This window comes from Poecilia mexicana, unplaced genomic scaffold (genome assembly GCF_051168715.1).
Source record: "Poecilia mexicana isolate PSO_F unplaced genomic scaffold, ASM5116871v1 scaffold_20, whole genome shotgun sequence".
Taxonomy (NCBI): domain Eukaryota; kingdom Metazoa; phylum Chordata; class Actinopteri; order Cyprinodontiformes; family Poeciliidae; genus Poecilia; species Poecilia mexicana.
The window spans coordinates 23,176,581-23,198,400 of record NW_028263389.1 but is presented as its reverse complement, the minus strand read 5'-3'; the positions used below and the strand labels follow the sequence as shown (position 1 = coordinate 23,198,400).

Below are 21,820 nucleotides of genomic sequence, written 5' to 3'. Positions count from 1 at the left end.
AATGGAAACTGAGCTATTTTAGCTCTTGAACTTTTGCAGTTTCTTTTATTTTTTTGGACTGAGAATCTGATTTTATGTCCCCTCCTGGGTAGAACACCTGAGTTAACAGCGTTGTATGCTTCCTACCAACTGTCAAAATATTCACTAACATGATGTTGGTCACAAGATAAATCCAGTGGATTTGATTATTAGCTTCTATTTTCCCTCTTCTATTGGAATCTAAAATTCAATTTTTTTTTTGTATCCAAACACTGCTTTCTATGTTGACGTTCTTTCTCTTTAATAAATAACTTGGAATCTGGAATTGAAGTCACTGGAGGTTGGGTTTTCCTGAGTCATAAAACCATACAGTTCTCTATTGATTCCAATGGTTCCAGCCCACGGAGTCCTAACGCGGTGTTGTTAAACAAACTGCTAAAAAATTAACTACCACACACCCTCCATAAAAATGTTATAAAAAGAGCATTTATTTCAAATTTTTTCTGCTTCTCAGATTGAAGCACATAGTAAAGCAACAATACAATGTTCTGAAAATATAAGTGTGATGTAACTTTTTTTTTTTAAACCTTCTTATGTTTTTGTTGTAATACTGGAATATTCTGAATGTATACTAAAATAATAACTTTTAAAATTGTACAAATCTGTACCATAAAACTTGACAGAGAATTAAAAACGAGGCGTTCTCTCACTGCAACAAACACAGATTGCTAGTTTTTCCTCAGGAACAGGGAGAAAGAACCAAGAAATGCAAAATAATGGAATGAACAATGTGAAATACAAAGAATAAAATAAGAAAGGAAGAAAATATTGTGTCTGCGCAGGCAAAGAATAATAATCAAAGTTGATATTTAACTTTAGGCAGGGAATTTCTTACAACTTTCCAAAGAAAAGAAAAACAAATGATCTTTTATTTGGTGTGAGTTCATTAAACAGTAAGAACACTCAAGTGTCGTCTGCATACAGTTAAACATCAGTTTGTTCCTTTGTAGCTGCAGCCAATGAAGTAACTCTTACTGTAATAATAATGATGATGATAACAATAACAATAATAATAGAAAACAACAGTAATAATAATATAACATTAAAAAGAAGGTGAACAAAAACACACACTCTTAAAAAGGATGTTCGGGTGTCAACCTTTCCAGGATTCCGTCACCCCCTCTTGCCCCACAATTTATGCTTAAAATCAACACATGTTGATGCAACATATGTTGCAGGCAACACACTACTGCTCTGGAAGTGTTCACACCCCCGTTAAAGTGCCAGATTTCTGTGATGCACACAATGAGACTTTGCTAAATCTTCCTGACATTTGCTAATTAGCATATTTTAGGTAAGTTTTACAAAGATCTTACAGAAAAAGAAGTATCTAATTAGGCAAAGGTATCAGTGAGGAGAAGACAGGAAAAAACAAAGACATTAGTGATAAACCAAAGCACACCATGGTTATTAGCCATTATGTAAAATTTTACTTCAGCTTAAATTCGACAGCCCTCACCTTTTGTGGACAAGAAAGTTCTTAGAATTTGTGCGATTTGGAAAGTTTTCCAAAGTAGAGAGAGAAAATGTTGTGGAAACAAAATGTGGTTTTCTGATAAAATCATACCAAAGAATTCTAAATGGTGAAATTCAATCAAAAGTTGGTTCAACTGAGTATAAGCTTAAGGCTGTATCCACTTATTCACACCTTGTTTTTAGTTGGATTCTAAGGGTTCAATAATAAAGGTCTCATTTTTTTTTAACACCACAAGAGCACGACATTTTACTAGAGGTGTGTTAACTTTCGACAGCCACTAGGAATGTGGAGGGGGTGAAAAAGTTTACATTTACTTTGCTGGGCTAACAAATCAACAGCACATCCTTGTTTAAGAGCGGCCGAGGCGCAGGTTGTACCCTCAGAGTGATTCGTCATATGTCCACATGTTGCTCTGTACACACTAAACAAGCAGAAGAGTTTGCTTTCTGAATATACTCTTCAAGTAAAAAAAAAAGAACTTAAAAAAGGGAAAAAAAGAGAGAATGCACTGGGTTGCAAGAGTTTCTGTTTAAGTTTAAGGCGATTTTTAGAGCTCACAGATTTTTACCCATCGTCATCACTGGTGGACTGGGAATATGGCGGTGATCATTCGTTGGTCTGCTCAGGTCAAAATGGGAAACAATTGCTGATGGCAGGAGTTTGGACAAACCAGGTCTGTGGAATAGAAATGTCTTCTCTTCTTAGAGAAGACTCAATCACTAAGGGAAAAAAAATCCACAGTTTGGAAATGGAGATACTTTTTCAGTTCATTTCTGTTTGGGAGTAGAAAAAAAATGGGTGATACTTGTGAAGCACTATCACGGATACTCCTACAGCCCACGTGTTGGTGCAGCTACCAAAGCTAGTGGTCTCGACCTTCAGTCTCTGGTTTTCGTGTGTGCTAACCCCTAGAGTTGTTGTTGAATTATTATAAGGCCACCATACTGTGAAGATGCTCTGCTCATCTTCAGAGTATCAACAACCCGGAGTCGGTCAACTCATCTGATCTGTGGTACCTGCTGCTTTCAGCCGACAGAACAGCATGTTAAACTTCTTCAGATTTCATCTGGTTGCAGGCAAGTTGTCAGACCCCATAACACACTTTTTTTCTTGCTCTTCCTCGTCTGCTTTAAGAGAGAAACAGAATGCAATATGCCCCGCAGCTAAGGGAGCTGTTAAGAGAATAAAATATCTCCCTGGCTGCCACCTGTGAGGAAGTACATGAATCTAGTCCACAGAAGTATATGCTATATCCAACATGGCACACTAACATGGTTCCCATCAAATTTTCTCTTAAACAGACAAACTGGTGACAGAACTCTCAGCCCTGCAAAGCTCAAGTCTATAGAAACAGTGGAAAAAATGAACCATAGAAGATACAGAAGAGATTTAAGAAAAAGAAAGGGCAGGGGTTCAAGTCAGCGTCCCTCTACCCAACCATCCTGGGGGAACCGCCATGCGGAAGGGAGGAGCTGTTAATGTTTAGATTGGCATGAACTAGTTGGTTATAACTGGAACGTGAATGAACCCTCAGTCAGCGCATCCTCATGGAATCAATGAATCTGAAATCAAGGGGTCGTCCTCCACCGGAAAGACCGCTGTTAAGAGTCCTCGCCGTCGTCCTCGTCGAGAACCGAGCAGTCTTTCGTCCCGTACAGATCGGCTAGCTTCCTGAACCTTGGCCCCCAGCTCTGCAGATAGTCATAATCCAAGTCGGACTCCGTCGTGACCGACTCGAGCGAGCTCAGCGAACCGGCCAGCGATCCCCTGCCCTCGTAACCGTAGATCTGGATGGAGTCGTAGGGCGGCGCCGTGGGGTCGCCATCGGCCTCCGCGATCCGAGTCTTGATGAAGTCATCCACATCGACGCTGTTGGGTGCCGGGCGACCCACTCCAGGCCTGATGGGGTACTGGAGTTCCGGTTTGATGTCTTTCCTTGGCAGGAAACCGTTGGCACCGTCTGGGTTCTGGGTGAAACAGGGAAGCGGTAATAACATACAAACATCGACAGAAAGACGGGGAAGACATCTTATTGCTGGAGCAACTCTTCCTTACCTGCAGTGTCGCGATGTCGAAGGCCTCTGTGTCTTCCTCACCGCCTCCTTCGTCATCATATGTAATGATATTCTCTCTGATGTCCTCCTCCTCAAACACTATCAGTGGCTCCTTCTTCTGACGCCTCAGCGCGACAAACAGAACCACAATGGCTGCCAGAAAGCAAAACACCACATTAAACAGCCTGTTTTGGCATTGGATATGTCTTTCAAATCCGAGCAGCAAATGAGTAAACGCTGCACTGCAATGAGTGTGGATAATTGGCATACCCTTTGGGAAGGCCCATTAAAGACTAATTCATATTTATACTACTGTGATGCACACATACCCATTTAATTGCTTGTAATTTTCAAATATGTCTTTTGAAGGTTTTCGGATGCATCCTGCTAATCTTAGAGCGTGGCATCATATCTCTATCTCAGCTCTAATGAGGATGATGTATCCTAAATCAGTCAGCGAAGACCAGGAAGATGAAATGATTTCATCTGCAAACACACTTCCAAGTTGTCTTTGAGGTTTTGGATTTGTGATCAGAAGATACGAGTATGATATAGTGATGAAAAAATAAGTAATAATAGAACCAAAGTAAGATTTGGTTTGCTCAGACTGATTAGTACGATCTAATGACACCAAGATCCACAAACCCAAAGTAGTGGGTACCTGTGAACTGATTGGTTTTATAAAATCTTTAACAGTTGAATTTCCTCATCCCACCACCTTCTGCCAAGTTTTCCTGCAGGACTGGATTGTATTTGTATTGTATTTCACCACCTGCATTCTCACAAAATAATGCTGCCACCACCATGTGGGGAAAGGAGTTAAGGGCGAAACTGTCAATGACATTAAGTCAAAAAGTTATCGACCAACTAAATCAAGTTGGATAATAACACAAGAATATGAGACCAAATAATCCTGTCGCAGCAAGACTCGAGACCTGTGTTAATGTACTTAAGGTTATGAACTTAAGACTTATTCAGGACGAGCGGACACACTGACTGCGCTGAGGTATTTCAGCTGCCTGAGCTGCGTGTTGATATGCTCTAAAAAAACACTCTGCACATTTTTTCCCTGGATGATTTGGTATGTCCGCTGAAATAACAAACCTTTGTGACCCAATAAAGTTTAGTGCAAAACTGTTAAAACGATCATTTTAGAATAAATTTTAAAGCAATGCCAGAGATTTAATAACTGTCTCAATGATTATTTATTTACAGAGTAAATAACCTAAAACATATGGTGTGCTTTTATAGTTCGCCCCTTTTATACTGTCATCCCCAAATAAAATTCAATGTAATCACCCTTAGATGTCCAACATAGTTCAATTTGGTATGTATTTTTTTGGTTTCTTACCGAGCAAAATGACAATGCAGGCTAGAATTGCAATCAGAGCACCGGTGCTGAGGCCAGCAGGCAGGACATAGGGCTCCACGTTACAGGAGAGGATGGAGTCTTTGCTGTCGCAGGAGCAGACTCTGATGGTCAGGGTGTTGGTGCTGCTCATGGAGGGGAAGCCATTGTCGTTTATTTCAATGGGAAGGTAGAAGACATCCTGGGTCAGTCGGCTGAAGCCTTTGCGGAGCACATAGATGCTGGCTGTGCTGTCTGTAGAGGAGAGAAGACATGCAGGTGAGCTGGCTAAATAACAGTAAGTGACACAAACATGTGCACTTAAGGAAAAGAAGGAAAGTGATTTCCTTCCCATATCTGCTCAGCAGCTCAAGTGGTTGAAATGCCTGAATGCCAGGGTTTGAAGTGCAGAGTGAAAACTTTCCAAACAGTTTATTTCTGACGGGACAAACTGTAAATAGTGCTAAGAGAGTTTTTTTTTCAAAATCAAGACAGTTAACAGATACCCTAGATCAGTGTTTCTCCACCGTGGTCCTCCTCCCCCCTGTCCTGCATATTTTAGGTGTTTCCCTTCTGCCTCACCTGAATTGTATCTCTGGGTGATTAACAGGCTTCTGGAGCACCTGATGGTCATGCAATCACAGCTGTTCTGGAACAGAGGCTCATCTAAAACATGCTGAGCAGGGGGGAGAAACACTGATCTAGAGAGATGTACCTGCACTGAAAATGAAGACTTAATCTGAAGATTTTCACATTTTATTTCAGTAATATGAAAATAATATAAGAAAAGTAATATAATAAAAGAGTGGAAGAAAAAAAATGCACAAACTAAGAATTTTATAGCAGGGGAGGTATGTACAATATTTCTGGCACAAAGTGCCATTGTACAGCACAATCAAATTACTATGTTGCCTTCAGATGTTATGGAAATGCTGTATATATAAAATACGATTTAAAAATAAATCATAGTCATTTCTGATGCCTTGAAATTGGGGCTGTGTCTCTTTAAGAACCTCCTCCCCTTCATCACAGTGATGCTCCTCCATGGTGCCGTTTACAGCTGTTCTATGGAGCTCAGTAGATGCCCAGTTCCACCAGGTGATTGCTAATTGCTGCTGCTAGTCTGAGAAGCTGAGGTGGGAACAAGATATAAAGTTTAATAAGCTGATTTTTCATAATCCTCCTGGTTTAAATATTGTATTCTTATTCGTGCTTTCATTATTTTGAAACAACCTGCGGATTTCATTTGAAAAAAGAATGAATGTGAAGGGTTTCTGTGTCATGGAAATGAATAAACTACATACTATATTTTTTGCATCATGGGAATTACCTATAATTTTACTCATCAACCTGAAGTGATGGGTTTTCTTGTTTCCTAAGCAAAAATGATATTTTGCTGTCAACTTTTAATTTTTCGTTCTTCTTTTTTAAATCCCATCTGTACTTGTGTCCATCAGCACCAAATCTTCCTGTTTCAACAGCTGAAGGTTCCAGCTGGTTTTGTTTTAGTGCCAAAAACCTGATGGGCCAGAAGGAACAGTTATAAAAAACAATTCTTATAATATCATCTTCCTTTAATCTTGATTATTCTAATAATCAAGATTAGAGAACTGGGGTCACTACAGTTGTTCCGTATAAATACCATCAGTATTTATAGTTGGTTGTGACCCTTGTTCATAAAAGCTATTGGATTCTGAAATATCACTAGTTGGTATCTATAAATCCTGCTTGAAACAGAGTTTGTAGCGCATTTACAGCACTATTCATAAATAGTGCTGTAAGGTCAGAGGTCATAAATACAAGCGGGAACCAACAAACCCTGCAGGTTAAAACAGCTTCTAAATTACTCTGGAAATATTAAGACGATCATTTCTAAATGTGTTTTGTAAGCTCTCTCTCTGCAGTATAATCTAAAAGAAGAACTTTAGAGTGCAGTGGAGAAAGGTTTAGTTGAACAGGAGTGGGAGCCTCTTTGACTGGACCAGCTGGGAACCGGCTGGGGACCAGCTGCTCCTCCCCTGGTCCAGCAGTAAAACTGCTTTGCCACAAAAGCTCACATCCCACTGATCTGATTCTGGAATTAGTGGGTTTAAGATGGCACGTACATATGTCGTGTCATCTCTCTCTCAACTGCAAAGAGTGCACCACACATGCTGGGCAACGATCAGCCTCATGCAAACCCACAATTACAGCTTGCCACCAAAGTGCTTCCAGTCTTAAAGCCAGGTCTCCACTGTAAAAGAACCAGCTCCTTCTGTTTCCATGAAGGATCATAGCGCATTAAAACAGTTCAACTGCAAAAGTCTGATTATCGGTACTTATCCCAGCATCTATTCAAGTAGTTCCCTGATATCACCACCTTAATGTATTAAAACAGGTTTCATCAAAACGTGGTGTTTGTGAACGCCACACAGATCCAATCTGGTGATCTGAAGCTGAAGTTGAACACAACTGTTGGAGTAAGATTAATTAAAACCACTAAAGGACTAACAGTGTTAATGAGCTGAGTCGAAAATAGTGTTTATGGAACCAGTGAAAAATAATCAGCTGTTAAAGCAGCTCTAAGCGTTTTACCTGCTTAATCTGTGAGACGATATAACCAGCTGGAAAATAAGAAACAGCTTGAGGTCCTCTGATGCTAGTATGACTTTTATTTTTCTAAGGCTTTTCTGGGACCAGTGGCCTTTATTTGCAACAGATAAGATGGGAAATGGGCAGAGAGAGAGAGGGAGAAGACATGCAGGAAAAGGTGCCAAGGTCAGGAATCAAACCCTGAACACCTGCGTCAAGGACTCCGTATAAGAGGGACCCACTGTACCTTTACACCAGGCAACACCGCTATTCTTCTGTTTCAAGTTACACTTATTAAAAGTCAAACTAAACTCCAGAGGTGAACATGGCGCTCTCAATGCTTTGATTGGCCGCTGTTATCCAAGGGTCTGTTTCCATGTCCTGACAAACAGAGTTCTTTCCTCTGGTCCAGCAGTGAATTGCTGCTAGGTCAGTCCATAGTTTCAGGGTCAGAGGAAGAGTATAGAGGTGGGCGATATGCGCTTCAAATTTTATCATGATATTCAGCGGTATTTATTGTGATAACACAAATAGTGCTTTTAACCCTCCGACAGTTTCAACAGATGGGGTTCATTGGATCCGAGAGCTTTTTACCATGTTGCACTAAATTGTTTTGTGTGGTTTCGGGAAGTGACGTTCTGATGGGACACCCCCAATCTGCGCTCCTCCTAAAATGTCACGGTAAGACCATGGAAGGGTTAAAACCATCCCCATTTAGGCTGCTTCGGTACACCAGTTGTAGAAAGAAGTGTGCCATCTTTGGTACACATACTTAAGGCATACTTCAGTCCACAGAGGTCCAGGCAAACTCCAGGTGGACTCATTGTGACATCCGCAGAACACATCCTCGCAAAGGTAAATTTTTACGCTTACTTGGTGTCACACAGTAAACAGCTAGGTGGGAAATGGAACTAGCTGCGAGTTGGCGAACCAGAAACGGGGCGGGGCACCCAACTAGCTCATCAAACTTTACTAGTACGCTTGGGTGTGTTGGAGTCTTTACAACCACACCCAGGCCTTTGCAGAGATTCTGGACTCCCTTAGCCTACCACACACATCTGCAATACACAGACTGTTAATAGCCAGCGTGTTTTTGCATAGCAGAAAAATAAATCTACACCATTTGCATTCACAATCTATAAGGAACTTGTTTTTATTACAGTTATTGCAGACTTGCCGGTTCCATATCCGTAATGTAATAGTGTAATGGTGTCAAGAAAATATCTAACATACCATTACACTACCAACACAACCAGCCTGTTTCATTGATTCAGGGCAGCTTTCATATTGTTTACGCCAAATTCTGATCTTACACTCTCAGTGTAATAGATGAAATGAAGTCTCATTGTCATAGACAACTGTTTTCTAATCCGTTATTGTCTGACCTTGATGAGCTAGTACAGACTTTGGTCTCAGTTTGGTGTACTTAGCTGATAGCAGTGGCACCTGTTGGGTTTTCTGCTGCTGTAGCCAAACTGCCTTAAGGTTTGTTGAGCCTAGCTTTCTAAAATTGTCCTTCAGTGACATATTTCTGTCCGCCCAACAGCTGCTTGAGTGTATTTTTTGTTTCCATATCTTTGTAAAACCCACAGTCTAGAAAATCCCAGAATATGAGCGGCTTTGAAATACTCAGACAAGCCCAATGAGGCACCAACAACCATGACACATTCAAAGACTTCAAAAGCTCACAGGTAAAACATGTTTTTACACACAAGGCTCTCTTCCCATGACATTTCCTCTCTTATCCGTTGTCTTCTCCACTTCCCTTAACTCTCATTTCCCTTTCTATTTTGTCTCTCACAGCTCTCACAAAACCTAATTCAATCAGTCGGCCCCCCAAAGATACACGTACAGACGGACAGAGACCCCACCACAATTAATATGGCCCGCAGGACATGTGCGCATTCATGAGTGTGCGGGAGAAAAATTCAGAGCACCTGCTTATTTCTACGAGGCACTGTAAGCCTCCATCTGGTCGTGCTTTGATCTAATTTGGGTGAAGGAGGGGGGAAGGTGTTGAATAAGAGACTGCAGAGGAAGAAACAGGAAGGCTGACTGCAAAAATAAAGTGTTGGAGCAAGAAAAATAAAGAAATCAGTTTCTAAATTGATTTACCTCGGTTGTCTTTGAGTGAGAAGTTCTGGTTGTGGGCGACTTCGGGAGCAAGGCTGAAAGTGAAGTGTTGCCGGTGAGCCATCTCGTCTTTGTCCACAGCGCTGACTGTTTCGATAACCTGCATCGAAACAGTCAGAAGGAGACTACACGTTGATACAAAACAGTCACCGAGTGTTTATGCCTTTCAATGCTGAGGTGTTCTCTGCACTGTCTGGTGCCGATGAGCGTACCTTGCCTGGCGCCACATTTTCACACATGTGGACTTCGTTGTTTGTGGCAAACTCTGGGGAATTATCGTTGACGTCTTTCACTTTGATGTTAACTCTCACTTTGGTGTCTTGGTGGTGACCGCCTGTGTTGCACATAAAATAATCAGCACCCTGTTGCTACCAGGCATATATAAAGCAGAGTCAAACACATAGAAGTGAGAAAACCTTCTGTTCTTGAATCTGTGATTGTGTTTAGAAATCTATTCTTGGCATTGAGGGAAAATATTGTTTTCTTGCAAGATTGTCTGTCAATCAGACAACCTCTTAGAATTCTAAGAGTGCAACAAGCAGCTAATTATTTCTTCTGTCTACCGCGCACTGACTCATATCTATTTACAGTAATATGTCAACGAATTCCCCTTGAAATCTGAACATATTTTCATGGTGCAACTACAAACCTTAATGTACAGTGGACCCCTGACTATTCTCTGCTTAATATTCACCGATTCTCTTAGTCAGGGATTTTTCTGTGGAATGCAACTCAAAATTATTTGTGGAAAATTTGCATATTATATCTAAAATATTCTAATATTTGAAGTAAAAGGCAGCTTTGGAAGATGAAATAAGTAGGCACAACATTAATTAATACACTATCAGCTGGAGTGGGCAAAGCAGTCAATCCAGGAGCAGCATTCATTTTCCTTGCAACAAACAGGCTGCACCCTTAAGAGCAGAGTTAAGTTAGACAGGGGATGCTAGCTTCTGCTGTAATGTTAAAATGATTTCCACTGTAAATATTAATGATTAAGGTATATTGATGTTTAAAATATTCAAATATTCAACTCCAAGTGTTTTTAGAGGGGGGCCTAAAGTATTCACGGACTTCAGCTGTAGGCTGTGGTCCCTAACACCTGTGAGTACCAGGAGTCCACTGCTGGTTATCTATGTGATGGACCAACACCAAGTCCATGTTGGCCAAAAAATATAAAGAACTAAGAAATAGTTTTAAGAAACACTAGTTGTATCATTTTTGTCTATTTTTTCTATAATATATATTAGCATAGTGTCCAGAACAGAACAACACTAATGACACAAGGAATCATTTTCTATTTAGTTTTTTTTTAAATGTTATCTTTAGGCTATAAACTACATGTTCTTTCTTAATTTTTCCATAAAACGGAACAATTAAGAAGTATGAAAAAAAATGTAAATTAAAAATTGGAAAAATGTATTTAAATTGAAAAACATCTGAAAACGATGTTGTTTTCCTTTCACTTATCAGCTATTTACTTAGACTATATCTAAATCCAGATAAAATACACAGATATTTGTGGTTGCAGTGCAACAAAATGTCACAATCATGTCAAAAAGATGAAAGGAATGAATACTTTGGTAAGAAACTGTTTATATTCATCAACACCAAGTTTGTCTTGATAAGCAAATGTGACAAATTACGAATATCAAACAGAAGAAAAAAGGATGGGAAGTATTTCTGTGTTGTAGAAATGTACATATTTGCTGAACTTGTCAGCGTATGTTTTCCACTACCCTGTAATTACTGGTCGTTTATTTAAGCTTCCCAGTGCCTAAATGTGGTTAGCATAGCCTGCAATGCTTCTAACTTTGTGGGCGACTAGTCCGTTTCCATCTGTCCGTCTGGCGTCGAGCACGCCACAGGGAAACCACATGGCGCTCTGCTAGCTTGAGCCCTGGCCACAGAATACCAGGGTGGGGCCACGGTGGCCTGTGAAGATTTCTGGCCTTAAAACCAAGAAGAAAAATCTTCCAAGTGTCTGTGGGTGGACAAATCTAACTGATTTTCTTTAGTTTTCCTTTATATACTTTTTTACTTTCCCTTTACTAATAAGGGATTCCTGCACCACTTAGCATTGACACTGTTAATGCCAACAATGTGCTTCTTCTCAAAATCAGATATTTGCGTAACATCAAATCGTTGATCTATAGAAACATCTTAAAATGTGCGAATGCTTTAGTTCTTATTTAATTTAACCCTTTTATGGTTTTTTGTCTCATTTCACAAAAAACAAAAATAAAGTCAAAATACTAATGGTACTAATTTAGCCAAAAGCTGTATTTGAAAAACTACATACAGCAGTCTTTCAAAAAAACATAATTAATCTTTTTTTCACTTTATAATGGTAGGCTTCAAAGAGTTTCAAGACAGATTTATAACAGTTCCCACATTAATGGGCAGTATTTCTACCTAAAGGACTTTGATTCTACCTCAGTTTGTTCGGTATTTAAGTCCTTTCTCAGCCTCAAATCATGATGCAAACTGTCAACTTTGATTTTACAACCTTGAAGAATTATGTAAGTTCTGAAGGCAAAGGACTGGAATTATTCTGTTCTTTTGCCTTCAGAACCCTATTAAGTCGTCGTGGCATAGAGTCAGCACAGTGACAGAGACATTGTACCAACATGTTGGCCCTTAAGTTCAAGGATAAATATTGTTTTGTTGGGTTAAGGTTTGATGATTTGACGTGTTTGCTTTGGTATGCATACCAATCTCTGTAGCTGAAACTGAAATGTTGTGCCAGGGTTGTGTTTCTCGGTCCAGCGGTCTGTTCGTGATGATCATTCCGTCTTCTGAGATGCCGAAGAACTGATCGACATCCGTGTACCGAGGAATCATGTATCTGTTTGTAGAAAGCATGTTGTATAACACAAGACTCACCATGTTCATTAACTTTACCACTTGGCGTATGTTTTATGTCACACCATAATCTCAATTTTTAGGTTAGACAGATATCTATGTGCTCTGATCTGAGTGTCTTTGTGCATGGTCACACATTGTTTTATTGTTACCTGACAGGATTGTTGGCAACATCCGTGTCCTTGGCGTGAACCCGTCCCACCGGGGTGCCTCGAGGCGCGTTCTCCTCCACCTCGAAAGTGTAACTAGAGGCTATGAAAACGGGAGGCTCATCTGCGTCCTCCACCGATACCTGCAGACCAACACAAACAATCGCTGAAGGGCTCCTGTGATGTTTGCTCTATTAAACCGGCAAATAAATATGCACGCCTCGCTCTCCTAGGCACACCGTGCACCCAATGAAATGCATGCATTATTGACTTTTCTGCTCCTTTTCACACACAAAACTACCTTGATTGTGGCTTCATCCTTGTAAGGTCCCCAAGCGAGAAATCGAGGGTCTATGTGTGGGTTGGACCCCTCCACCTTCAATGTGTAGGACCTCTTCGTCTCAAAGTCCACTTGCTGAGAAAGTAGAGACAATGGATTTTTATTATTATTATTATTATTATTGCTGCAAATACATACAATATTGTTGTTTATTCCAAAGAACAGAACTATGATCCATCCCCTGCAGAAGCTGCGTAGATGTTGCAAACTGCATGAATGATCAGTGCTGAGCTTTCATGTTCAGGTAGGGGGAGCTGTTGCCACATGAATAAACCGAAGGAGCTTCTGTTAAGAACCCAACAACCAAAAAAAGAAAAAAAAAAGAAAAAGAAAAACCCAGTAACCCAAATAGAGACTTTGATTTTAAAACTGTTCCTGGTGTATGATATGGCATCATATGACAGGATTATTTCTGGAAGTGAATGAATCATTGGATTGTTTCTGTTCTGGCTGCTTTCATCATCAGATGAAAAACAACAGTGGTGTGTTTCTAATGAGCCAGGATGAGGTCTGGGAGTCTGGGATGCTGCGTGATGAGGAGGAACAGAAACGCTTTCCGTCACCGAGAGACGAAGCAGGACCACGACGGGCCGTTTCCGCCTGCAGAATTAGGCGGAATTTAATCAGTTACACCTTGACAGTGGAGACCGGTGTATTAATCATCCACTTTTTATACACAGCTTGCCAATATATCAGTTGATATATCAGTAAACTCCAAGAAACCTCTGAGGTGCTGAATTTATTCACATAGAAGTCAGGATCACTTCACTTTTTACATACAGTATCCTTGATGCAGAATCAATTTGTGCCCTGAGGGGGCTTTTTCTTTTCCCCCATTGTGCGCATATTTTCCTTACACATCACATTCTCATCTAGTCATATCAAAAAAGTTGCACTGCAATTACAAAGCAATGACCCTTGGCTAAAAGGCACAGTGGATGTTACGCCTCTAATGATCCTCTCTCCTGATGTGCAGAGTCTACACTGCTGCAGGGAAAACTTCTAAGTCAACAATTGTTCTGGCAGTTACCGTATGATGCAATACCCAAGAGGTGCTCTCTGCTAAGATTGCAAGGCAGCGTGCTTCGCCAGCAGCACTTGGCAGCAACCTCATATGCAGTTGTAATCATAGAAAGTGACACTCTTTTGGGTGTTATTGTTTGGTCTTAAACAACGATCCTTTGCCACAAAGACATAGACGCTATTCCACCTCCAAATGGTGATGCTGAACAGGATACATCCTAGAGCAGGTGTGCTCTTTTACACCAGGGCTCCTGTGTTTTTGGTAAACGCTGATTTGGAGTAGCTCCGTCATGTCGGTTCTGATTTGTTCTCTTTGTAGCTTTTGTTCATCAGTTCTAAAAAGCAGGCTTTATGGATGCAGAAGGAAGAAATTCAAACCATCTTCAACCAGATTTTAAGATGAGCGCCAAAAGCAAATGAGGTGGACTAGGATTGATTATTGTCACATTTACATTAAGCTCTTGGACACAAAGAAGTTCTGTGTCATTGGCTCTAACCATGATAAGTGGTTCTATTCTATTCTGGTTATAAAGTTATTTTACTTATTTTACATAAACAGTTTCCCATAAAAGCAGCAGCTCTACATCTTGCCCTTTCAGTCTGCCTGCCCAGAGTTTAATGATTTAGAACTTTTTAAACTCCAGGCAGGCAATGTTTAAATATTTTGCCCATCATGAGAGAAAGTTAAAACAGATATAAGTACATTAAATATTTTGCCTCCATCCTTGATTAGAGAAATACATTTCAGCAAAATGAACAACTTGCTAAATTTTCTATGTCTGTTTAAAACATTGATGAACATTGATGGTGTCTTTTCTTTGAGGTGCTGAGGCCTGGAAGCATTTGTAGATTTTACTTTAGGTCTGTCTTGCTTGTTTTCAGTTGTATCATTGGGCTTTTAATATTCAAAGAAACAATGTTGGTTGGAAACACTCTGGGTGTATTGGAGGCACCCCTTCTTCTACTGTTACTTCTGTTCTTGTTTGTCTCTCTCTTCCAACAAACAAATCTGTAAGAATCAATTTCTGCTAAATTCCCAGAAGATTTGGAAGTAGCTTAGAAGATATTTTAAATTTATGGCAGCATATCCATTGTTTGCCTCTAAATCATTCAATTTAAGGTGCTGCGCAATTGAGGTTCACTTTTCTAGATGTAGGATCTGATATTTACCATGGAATTCAATAGAAACCTCAACATTTTTTAAGTTTAATCTGTCAGCCAAGTCATATGGTTTGGCGCTTTTTTTGTCTGCGGTTTCATAATTTTAATTTAATTATCAAATTATGGTTAATGTGATGCAATAGCTTCTGTAATGGGATTACGTTTACAGCCCCATCCATTGATGCTATCCATGGATCCCCAGCTGAGCCCATTTAACTGAATTCCACACTGAGGATCCCCTTTGAGTCCTCTGCCAGATATCACCTTCTCCTACAATGGAAGTCTCTGGGAGATGTATCTACAATAGGGAGGTTTCAGTTCTGGTACCAGCAAACCACTCAGATACTGAAAAGAAGGAGTGATCCAAGAAAGGAATGACGGTCGAAGACAATGAAAGGGATTGAAAAAGAATGGAAGAATGAGGGGAGACAGGAAAGAACAGAAAGACAAGAAGGAGAAAGGATGCAAGAAAGGAACTCATAAGGGACACATGGAAAGGAGGACAGAGGTAAAGGATTAAGGAAGGACTCATAGAGGGCGATAGAGGGATGACAGAACAAGGGATGTAAAGAAGCGAGGAAAGAATTAAGGAAGGAAGGACAAGCCAGCTTGTATTTTCGGGAATAAAACACATTACACTGTGATCTGAATGTTATAAGCTGCCACTTGATTCTAAAGGTTTAGGTCAAGACTCCATAAAGGCCAGTGAGGTTCTTCCACTACAAAATGGCTCATCAATGCTTTTTTGGATCTTGCTTTATGCATTGGTGAACTGTCACTGTGGAACAGCATCTGCCTCCTTCCTAACTGTTTCCACAAAGTGAGAACACTCTGCACAGTAATGCACACTTGAAACCATTCAGTCAGGCAAGATGTGTTCTCCTGGTAGCTACCAAAACCAGACTTTGTATAGTGGCATGTTTCATCACTCTGGAGAACATATCCCCACCAGTCTGGTGTTCAGAAAGCTTTAGAGAACCACACCTGTTGCTTTTAAAGAGTCAGGTGCAACAGCTTATTCAGGAGACCTTACGAAGCTCTCTGTAGACTCTGCTGAAGATAAACTAAATGCCACACAAAGTCTGGAAGTGTGTAGCTGTTAACAACAGAAAGTTGATGAACTTTGCACACTATGTGCAGCTGCACCACCCACTACGTAATTTCACGTTTCTAGACTGAACTGCAGTATAAGTGTTGTTAGACCATCAACAGTTGACTGTCGAACATTTAGAAGCCAGGGAATTTCAGAACTGTAATCATAGCGTACTCTGTTACCGCCTCATGCTGCAATTCGCCAAGTTCCTGAGGGGAACTAACCCTTTCACAGATGTTTGCATGTTCTCCCTGTAAATGGATGGGTTCTCTCTAGTGCTCTAGCTTCCTTCCACAGTCCATGAACATGACTATTATCTTAGTTGGTCTCTCTGAATTGCTCCTAGGTATGAGTGTGTACATGCACAGTTGTTTGTCCTTATGTCATTGTCCAGAGTCATTGCCCAAAGTCCAATAACTCTGGACAAGTCATTGTCCAGAGTGCACCTGGCGCTGGTACCACTAGGGATAGGTACCAACCTAGACAATGAATGGATGTTTGTAGCATTCTTCATGCCTAAGAGATTAATTTTACACAACTGTGGCAATGGAAGAGGTAGGAATGCCTTCAATCAATGATTTGATGGAGTGACCAAATACTTTTGGCAACATAATGAGTATTTCCACTCACTTTAAGTGAATACATTTCGTGACAAGTGTCTAAAAAGCCACTGTATGCGAAAAGGAAAGCGCTTTAGAATGTTACTGTAAGAATCTGAATGAAACAAGAAGCCATTTTCTGAAACTGGCATTATGCTTGAAATCATCTTTGGTCTTGGGTTTGTCTAGCTTTTAGCTCCACAGACCCAAACCCATTAACGAGTGAGGACTCATGAACAAATTTAGAGCCAGAGGTTCTGAGTTCTGCAACCTGGATGGCTAAATAAGGCACATTAATATGTGCTGGAGGCAGGTAATCCTGTTTATCATTCATAAAAGATCCCGAATCCAATCAAGATTACAACTCCGAGGGAATAAAGTCCACCGTGTTCTATGTGATCTAACACATTATCAGAAAGTAACACCTCCCCTGAATGGATTGTTGCGCACTCATCCAGTTGCAGATAAACATGTTTAATACCATGATGACAGGTACAGTTGAAGAATAGATGTGACCCACTTCTTTCATTTTCTCATTTCTGTCCCTGCCTCCCTCTCTTTTTATCACCACCCTCTCTTTATTCTCTCCCTCTTTCTATAATCAGTCTGATATAATGATAATAATATTCACAATAATACCCCTCCTTCTCCCTATTGCTTTCTGCAGCACACATACACACGCTGCTCCTTAATATTCTGTGGACTGCTTTCGTCAGGACACAGTTGAAAGAGAATAGCTGATTAAAGCTCATCCCCGTGTGTCTGTCTTTGAGGAGGAGAGAATAGAGATTAGTGAAGGCTACTCTTGATGCTGATTTGAAAGTGTGTATAGGTGGAAGTGCATGCATGTGGTCGTATGTGTGTGTGCATGTGTGAAGGTATGCGCTTGCTTTTAATTTCATGTGACGATACCTTCAGGGCACAAAAGGTTTTGATTTCCCCTGAGACGAATCAAGACCCAATAATTTCACATGCATGCATGCACACTCTCCCCTGCGTACTTTCAAGTAAAAATGGCGTCATCAGATCAAATGAGGGGGGATGGAGTGTGGAGCAGCAGAGGTGGGTGTGATCATCTCATTCTGCACTTACACACTTTTAATCAGGATCAGGCTAATGAGCTATTATTCCAAGAGACACAAAGAACTGCAGTAATGGGCTGATGTGTGGCAGTTTCGACAGATCTGTTTATGATCCAGCGCTGTCTTCAAATCACCATCAGTAAGATCTCACTGACCAAATCAAGATAAATTTACTATATAACAACTCAAAGGTCAGGGTATGTTGCAGATGGCCTCCCTGAACTAGCTAACCAATCAGCAGAGGACCAGAGGACTTCAAACTTTAATCCAGTGGTTTCCAAACATTTTCTGCGCCCCCCCCTATGGATTACAAATGGCTGTCTGGTTGAAACGACACGTGTGACGGGGGAGGGGGGGGCATCGACTTTTTTGGGGGCAAAATGAATGTACGTAACTGAAAATAGACACCAACATCGGTAGCTTACAAGGTACTTATTAAGCTTAAGGTTCTGTATTGACATTAGCTAGTCATCTTTTAGCTAACATTACCTGCATCCAGCAGCTTTACTCAACTCAGTCGGTTAGTTTGGAGGAAAAACTGTGAAAAGTTCTTTGCGTTTTGCTGCCGTGACTCTAACACACCTGTAGCTCCGCCCAGCAGCAGCAGGTCTCCTTCACAGGTGGAAACCCAGCGCAAGCGTCGTAGCGCTCATGTTGCGTTTAAAGGCGGCTCGGAAAAACAGGTTACAACATGTTAACAACAGATTAAACAGTTTTAACTGCTGATAAAAGTGACAGACGACACAAATACGGGAAGTGTGTAAGACCCTACTGTATCAAATTGACAGAGGAATGGCCATTCTAAGGTAAAAACCCAGTGCATACAGTGTTCATGTTTTTTTTTTCATCCAGACGGCTTCCCGCGCCCCCCCTGCAATGACACGGCACCCCCCGTAGGGGGCGCGCCCCACAGTTTGGGAACCTCTGCTTTAATGCCTGCTCCAACATTTAAGGTCAAGACATTAAAACTGACAATGGGCAGCATAAAAGATAGAGATAAAAAACTTCTTTGGGTTACCAAAGATCATTTGACCCTTATGGCCATTTCCCTCTAGTACCTCTATACCACATCTCAACTCGACCCTACACAGCTGAGGCGGATTTCCACAACAATTGAGGAACAGCTCTGGGCTGCTGGCTACAGAAGTAGCCAGCACCTCACATTAAAAATCAGTGTGAGGTGATCTGTACATAACAACAGTTTGGTGTGCCTGTGACTTTCTGTATCACTCAAAACAGGAGAGAGCCAGAAAGGGATTGCAGGCGACCAGACAAAACACTCTAAGTACAGGAGACTGTAGGACGCAACCAGTGACTTCAACCTCTAGTCAGTTGCTGACAGTTTTCTGGCATTGCTTTTTCAACCCCACTCGGTACACTTGGAACCCCAGCGAAGTAGGTTCTCAAAAAAGGGGCCGTTACCAAAAACTACCTGTTACTAGCATAAATCCCTCAGGTTTCTCATCATCAGAAGCACTAGCTTCCAAGTCAGCAGCTGTAGCATCTAGACTACCTGAAGCAGTGACACTAACTGCTGTAGCAAAGTTTTTTTTTTTTAATGTACTTCCAGATCCAGTGGAACTTAGCTACTCTCTCTGTTCTGCCTCCATAGACATGTCCAGTGCAGTGCAGCCATCATTCTCTCCTCCCAGTGTGCTAACTTCAACAGCACCCTATTCAACATCATCAACAAGATTATCTCCATTGTACACAGGTCAGTCTTCAGCATCCTCAACCTCACCATCGCCCCCTGTCTTGTTCAACAATCTCTTCATGACAGGATCCCTCCTCCCATGTCTACACCTTTCCTCAGATACCAACTTATATCCACTCCAATTGTTCTGTACTCCTCTGATTAGTTTTCTTCAGGCAGAGGAGACTAATCATCCTTTGATTGAAGGTTGTCAATCAGACGATGTGGGATGGAGCGCAGAGGTTATCTTCATGACAGAATCCCATCATCTTGAATCTACACCTTTCCTCAAGTACCTACTTTTATTTGCCACAATTGCTCTGTGTTCCTTTAATTATTTTCCCCTCGTTTTTTTGTCACTTAATCACAAAGTACTTCAGCTCCCTGGTTTTATTGTTCTTGGCTCAGTTCTCCTGTTATCGTCACCCTGGTTCCACATTCCACCTCCAGTCTGCCTGAACTGGAGCAAAAAAAAAAAAAAAGACCATTGTCTACTGCATCATTCAGAACCTGAGATGGAGCATGTGCAAATATGTCCCTTAAACAGCAGGGAAAACATACACTGAACATTCTGATAAAGTGGTTAAAATAGTTTACAGGAGCATCTGTGCCCAGGTAGGGTGGGACATCCCACAGTCAGAGTGGGAGGGGTGTTGAGCATGATAACATTAACATTCTGTGGGATCTGGATCCAGACTTTACAAACAGGGGGTGGACATCCAACCAGATAATGTAGCAGCAGATAAAGAGCATAATGGAATCATTATGTATTTACAGACAATGATTCCAAGAGTACAAGAATCTCACAGAGGAAATACGAAAGTAGTGAGCGCAGTGGGAACAGGTCCTATGCCAGGGGTGGGTAACTCCAGGCCTGGAGGGTCTCCTGCAACTTATAGGTGTGTCTCTACTTCAACACACCTGAGTCAAATAATGAGGTTGTTAGCAGGACTCTGGAGAACCTGACTGCACTGAGGAGGAGATTCAGCTGTTGGATTCAAGTGTGTTGGACCAGGGAGACATTAAGAGCTGCAGGACATCGGACCTCCAGGACCAGGATTGCCCACCCCTGTCCTATGCAGTGTCTTCAAAGATAACATACCCCAGTGGTTAGGACAAAAGGATAATTTTTTCTCATACATTTATGAGAGTTTCTGTAAGTCAAACACAACATGGTTTTCTATGTACTTGGATTCAACATTCAAGACTATTTTGACCAATATATCTGTGGAGGTTTTACTGTACATTTTCAACCAGCAGTTATGCCTGTCCCTCCAACAAAAACCAAAAGGTATATGAAAGATGAAGCTGCCCCTAACTTTGGTATGGTAATGGATCCCATTTTACATACCCAGTGTCTATTCTTTCACATTGTGAACACAACGACTCCAAACACAAATCCTTGGAGGATCCCAGCAATGATGGACATTGTGAAAATGACCTGAGGCTTAGATTTTAAGAAAAATGTTGTATATTATGAGAAGATTTCTCTGTAAGTTTGGCAAAAAAATAAAAAAACATTGACAGCCTCACCTGCACACTGTATACAGTATAATAAGATCTTGCAGTACAAGACCTCCCAGTGCACAGAACACCGTGATATTACTCCTAAAGTCTATCTTTTTAAACACTATCCAGTTCCTGTGTTTACAGTAAATAAATAAATCCTTGCTGTGTGTCTGGTGAGCTGGATGCATTGTCAACCACACACACAGAGACACACACACACATATTAGCCCTTCATTTTGATGTAATTGCATGATTTGCATTCAGATTATTTTGGTGATTTTTGAATGGATCTTTAAAAAAAAGAATAAAACTTTCATTCAATTTTTTTTATTTCTTTTTTTTTTACATTCAGTTACAGGAGAGTAATCTGAATTTTAGATATGCACCGTTCTGTCACAGCCCTCTACTGTTGGCTTATGCCTTATTTATGAGTTACCTGTATTGCTCCAGGGCGGAGTAATTATAGTTGTTGATAGAGGAGAAAGGAGCATTATTCATTATTATCACTAACTCATTTCCCCGCGTACTACTGGTGTCATGGCTGGGAGGAGAGCCCTCAGCTCTGAGCGCTCTCAAAGCCTGGCTTCAGCACAGAGCTGAAAATGGATCGCTCATGCAGAAGGTTGTGAAGCGGCATGGAAGAAGAAGAAAAAAGAAAAAAAACATGAGGACGACTGGAATCGA

General features: G+C 40.9%; 1 protein-coding gene across 2 annotated transcripts in view; it reads right to left on the bottom strand.

Annotated features, from left to right (window-relative positions):
* Positions 1-449: 449 nt before the first annotated feature.
* cdh11 (cadherin 11, type 2, OB-cadherin (osteoblast)) overlaps positions 450-21,820 on the bottom strand; it is a 130,684-nt gene continuing 109,313 nt past the window's right edge. For both annotated transcript variants that reach the window (XM_088001544.1, XM_088001545.1), the window contains 8 exons: positions 12,938-13,051; positions 12,640-12,779; positions 12,337-12,470; positions 9,835-9,956; positions 9,605-9,722; positions 4,922-5,173; positions 3,572-3,723; positions 450-3,483 (listed from right to left, as the gene is read on the bottom strand). In XM_088001544.1, the coding sequence (XP_087857670.1) occupies positions 3,118-3,483; positions 3,572-3,723; positions 4,922-5,173; positions 9,605-9,722; positions 9,835-9,956; positions 12,337-12,470; positions 12,640-12,779; positions 12,938-13,051 (1,398 nt within the window). In that variant the 3' untranslated portion in view covers positions 450-3,117. The remainder of the gene's footprint in view (positions 3,484-3,571; positions 3,724-4,921; positions 5,174-9,604; positions 9,723-9,834; positions 9,957-12,336; positions 12,471-12,639; positions 12,780-12,937; positions 13,052-21,820) is intronic.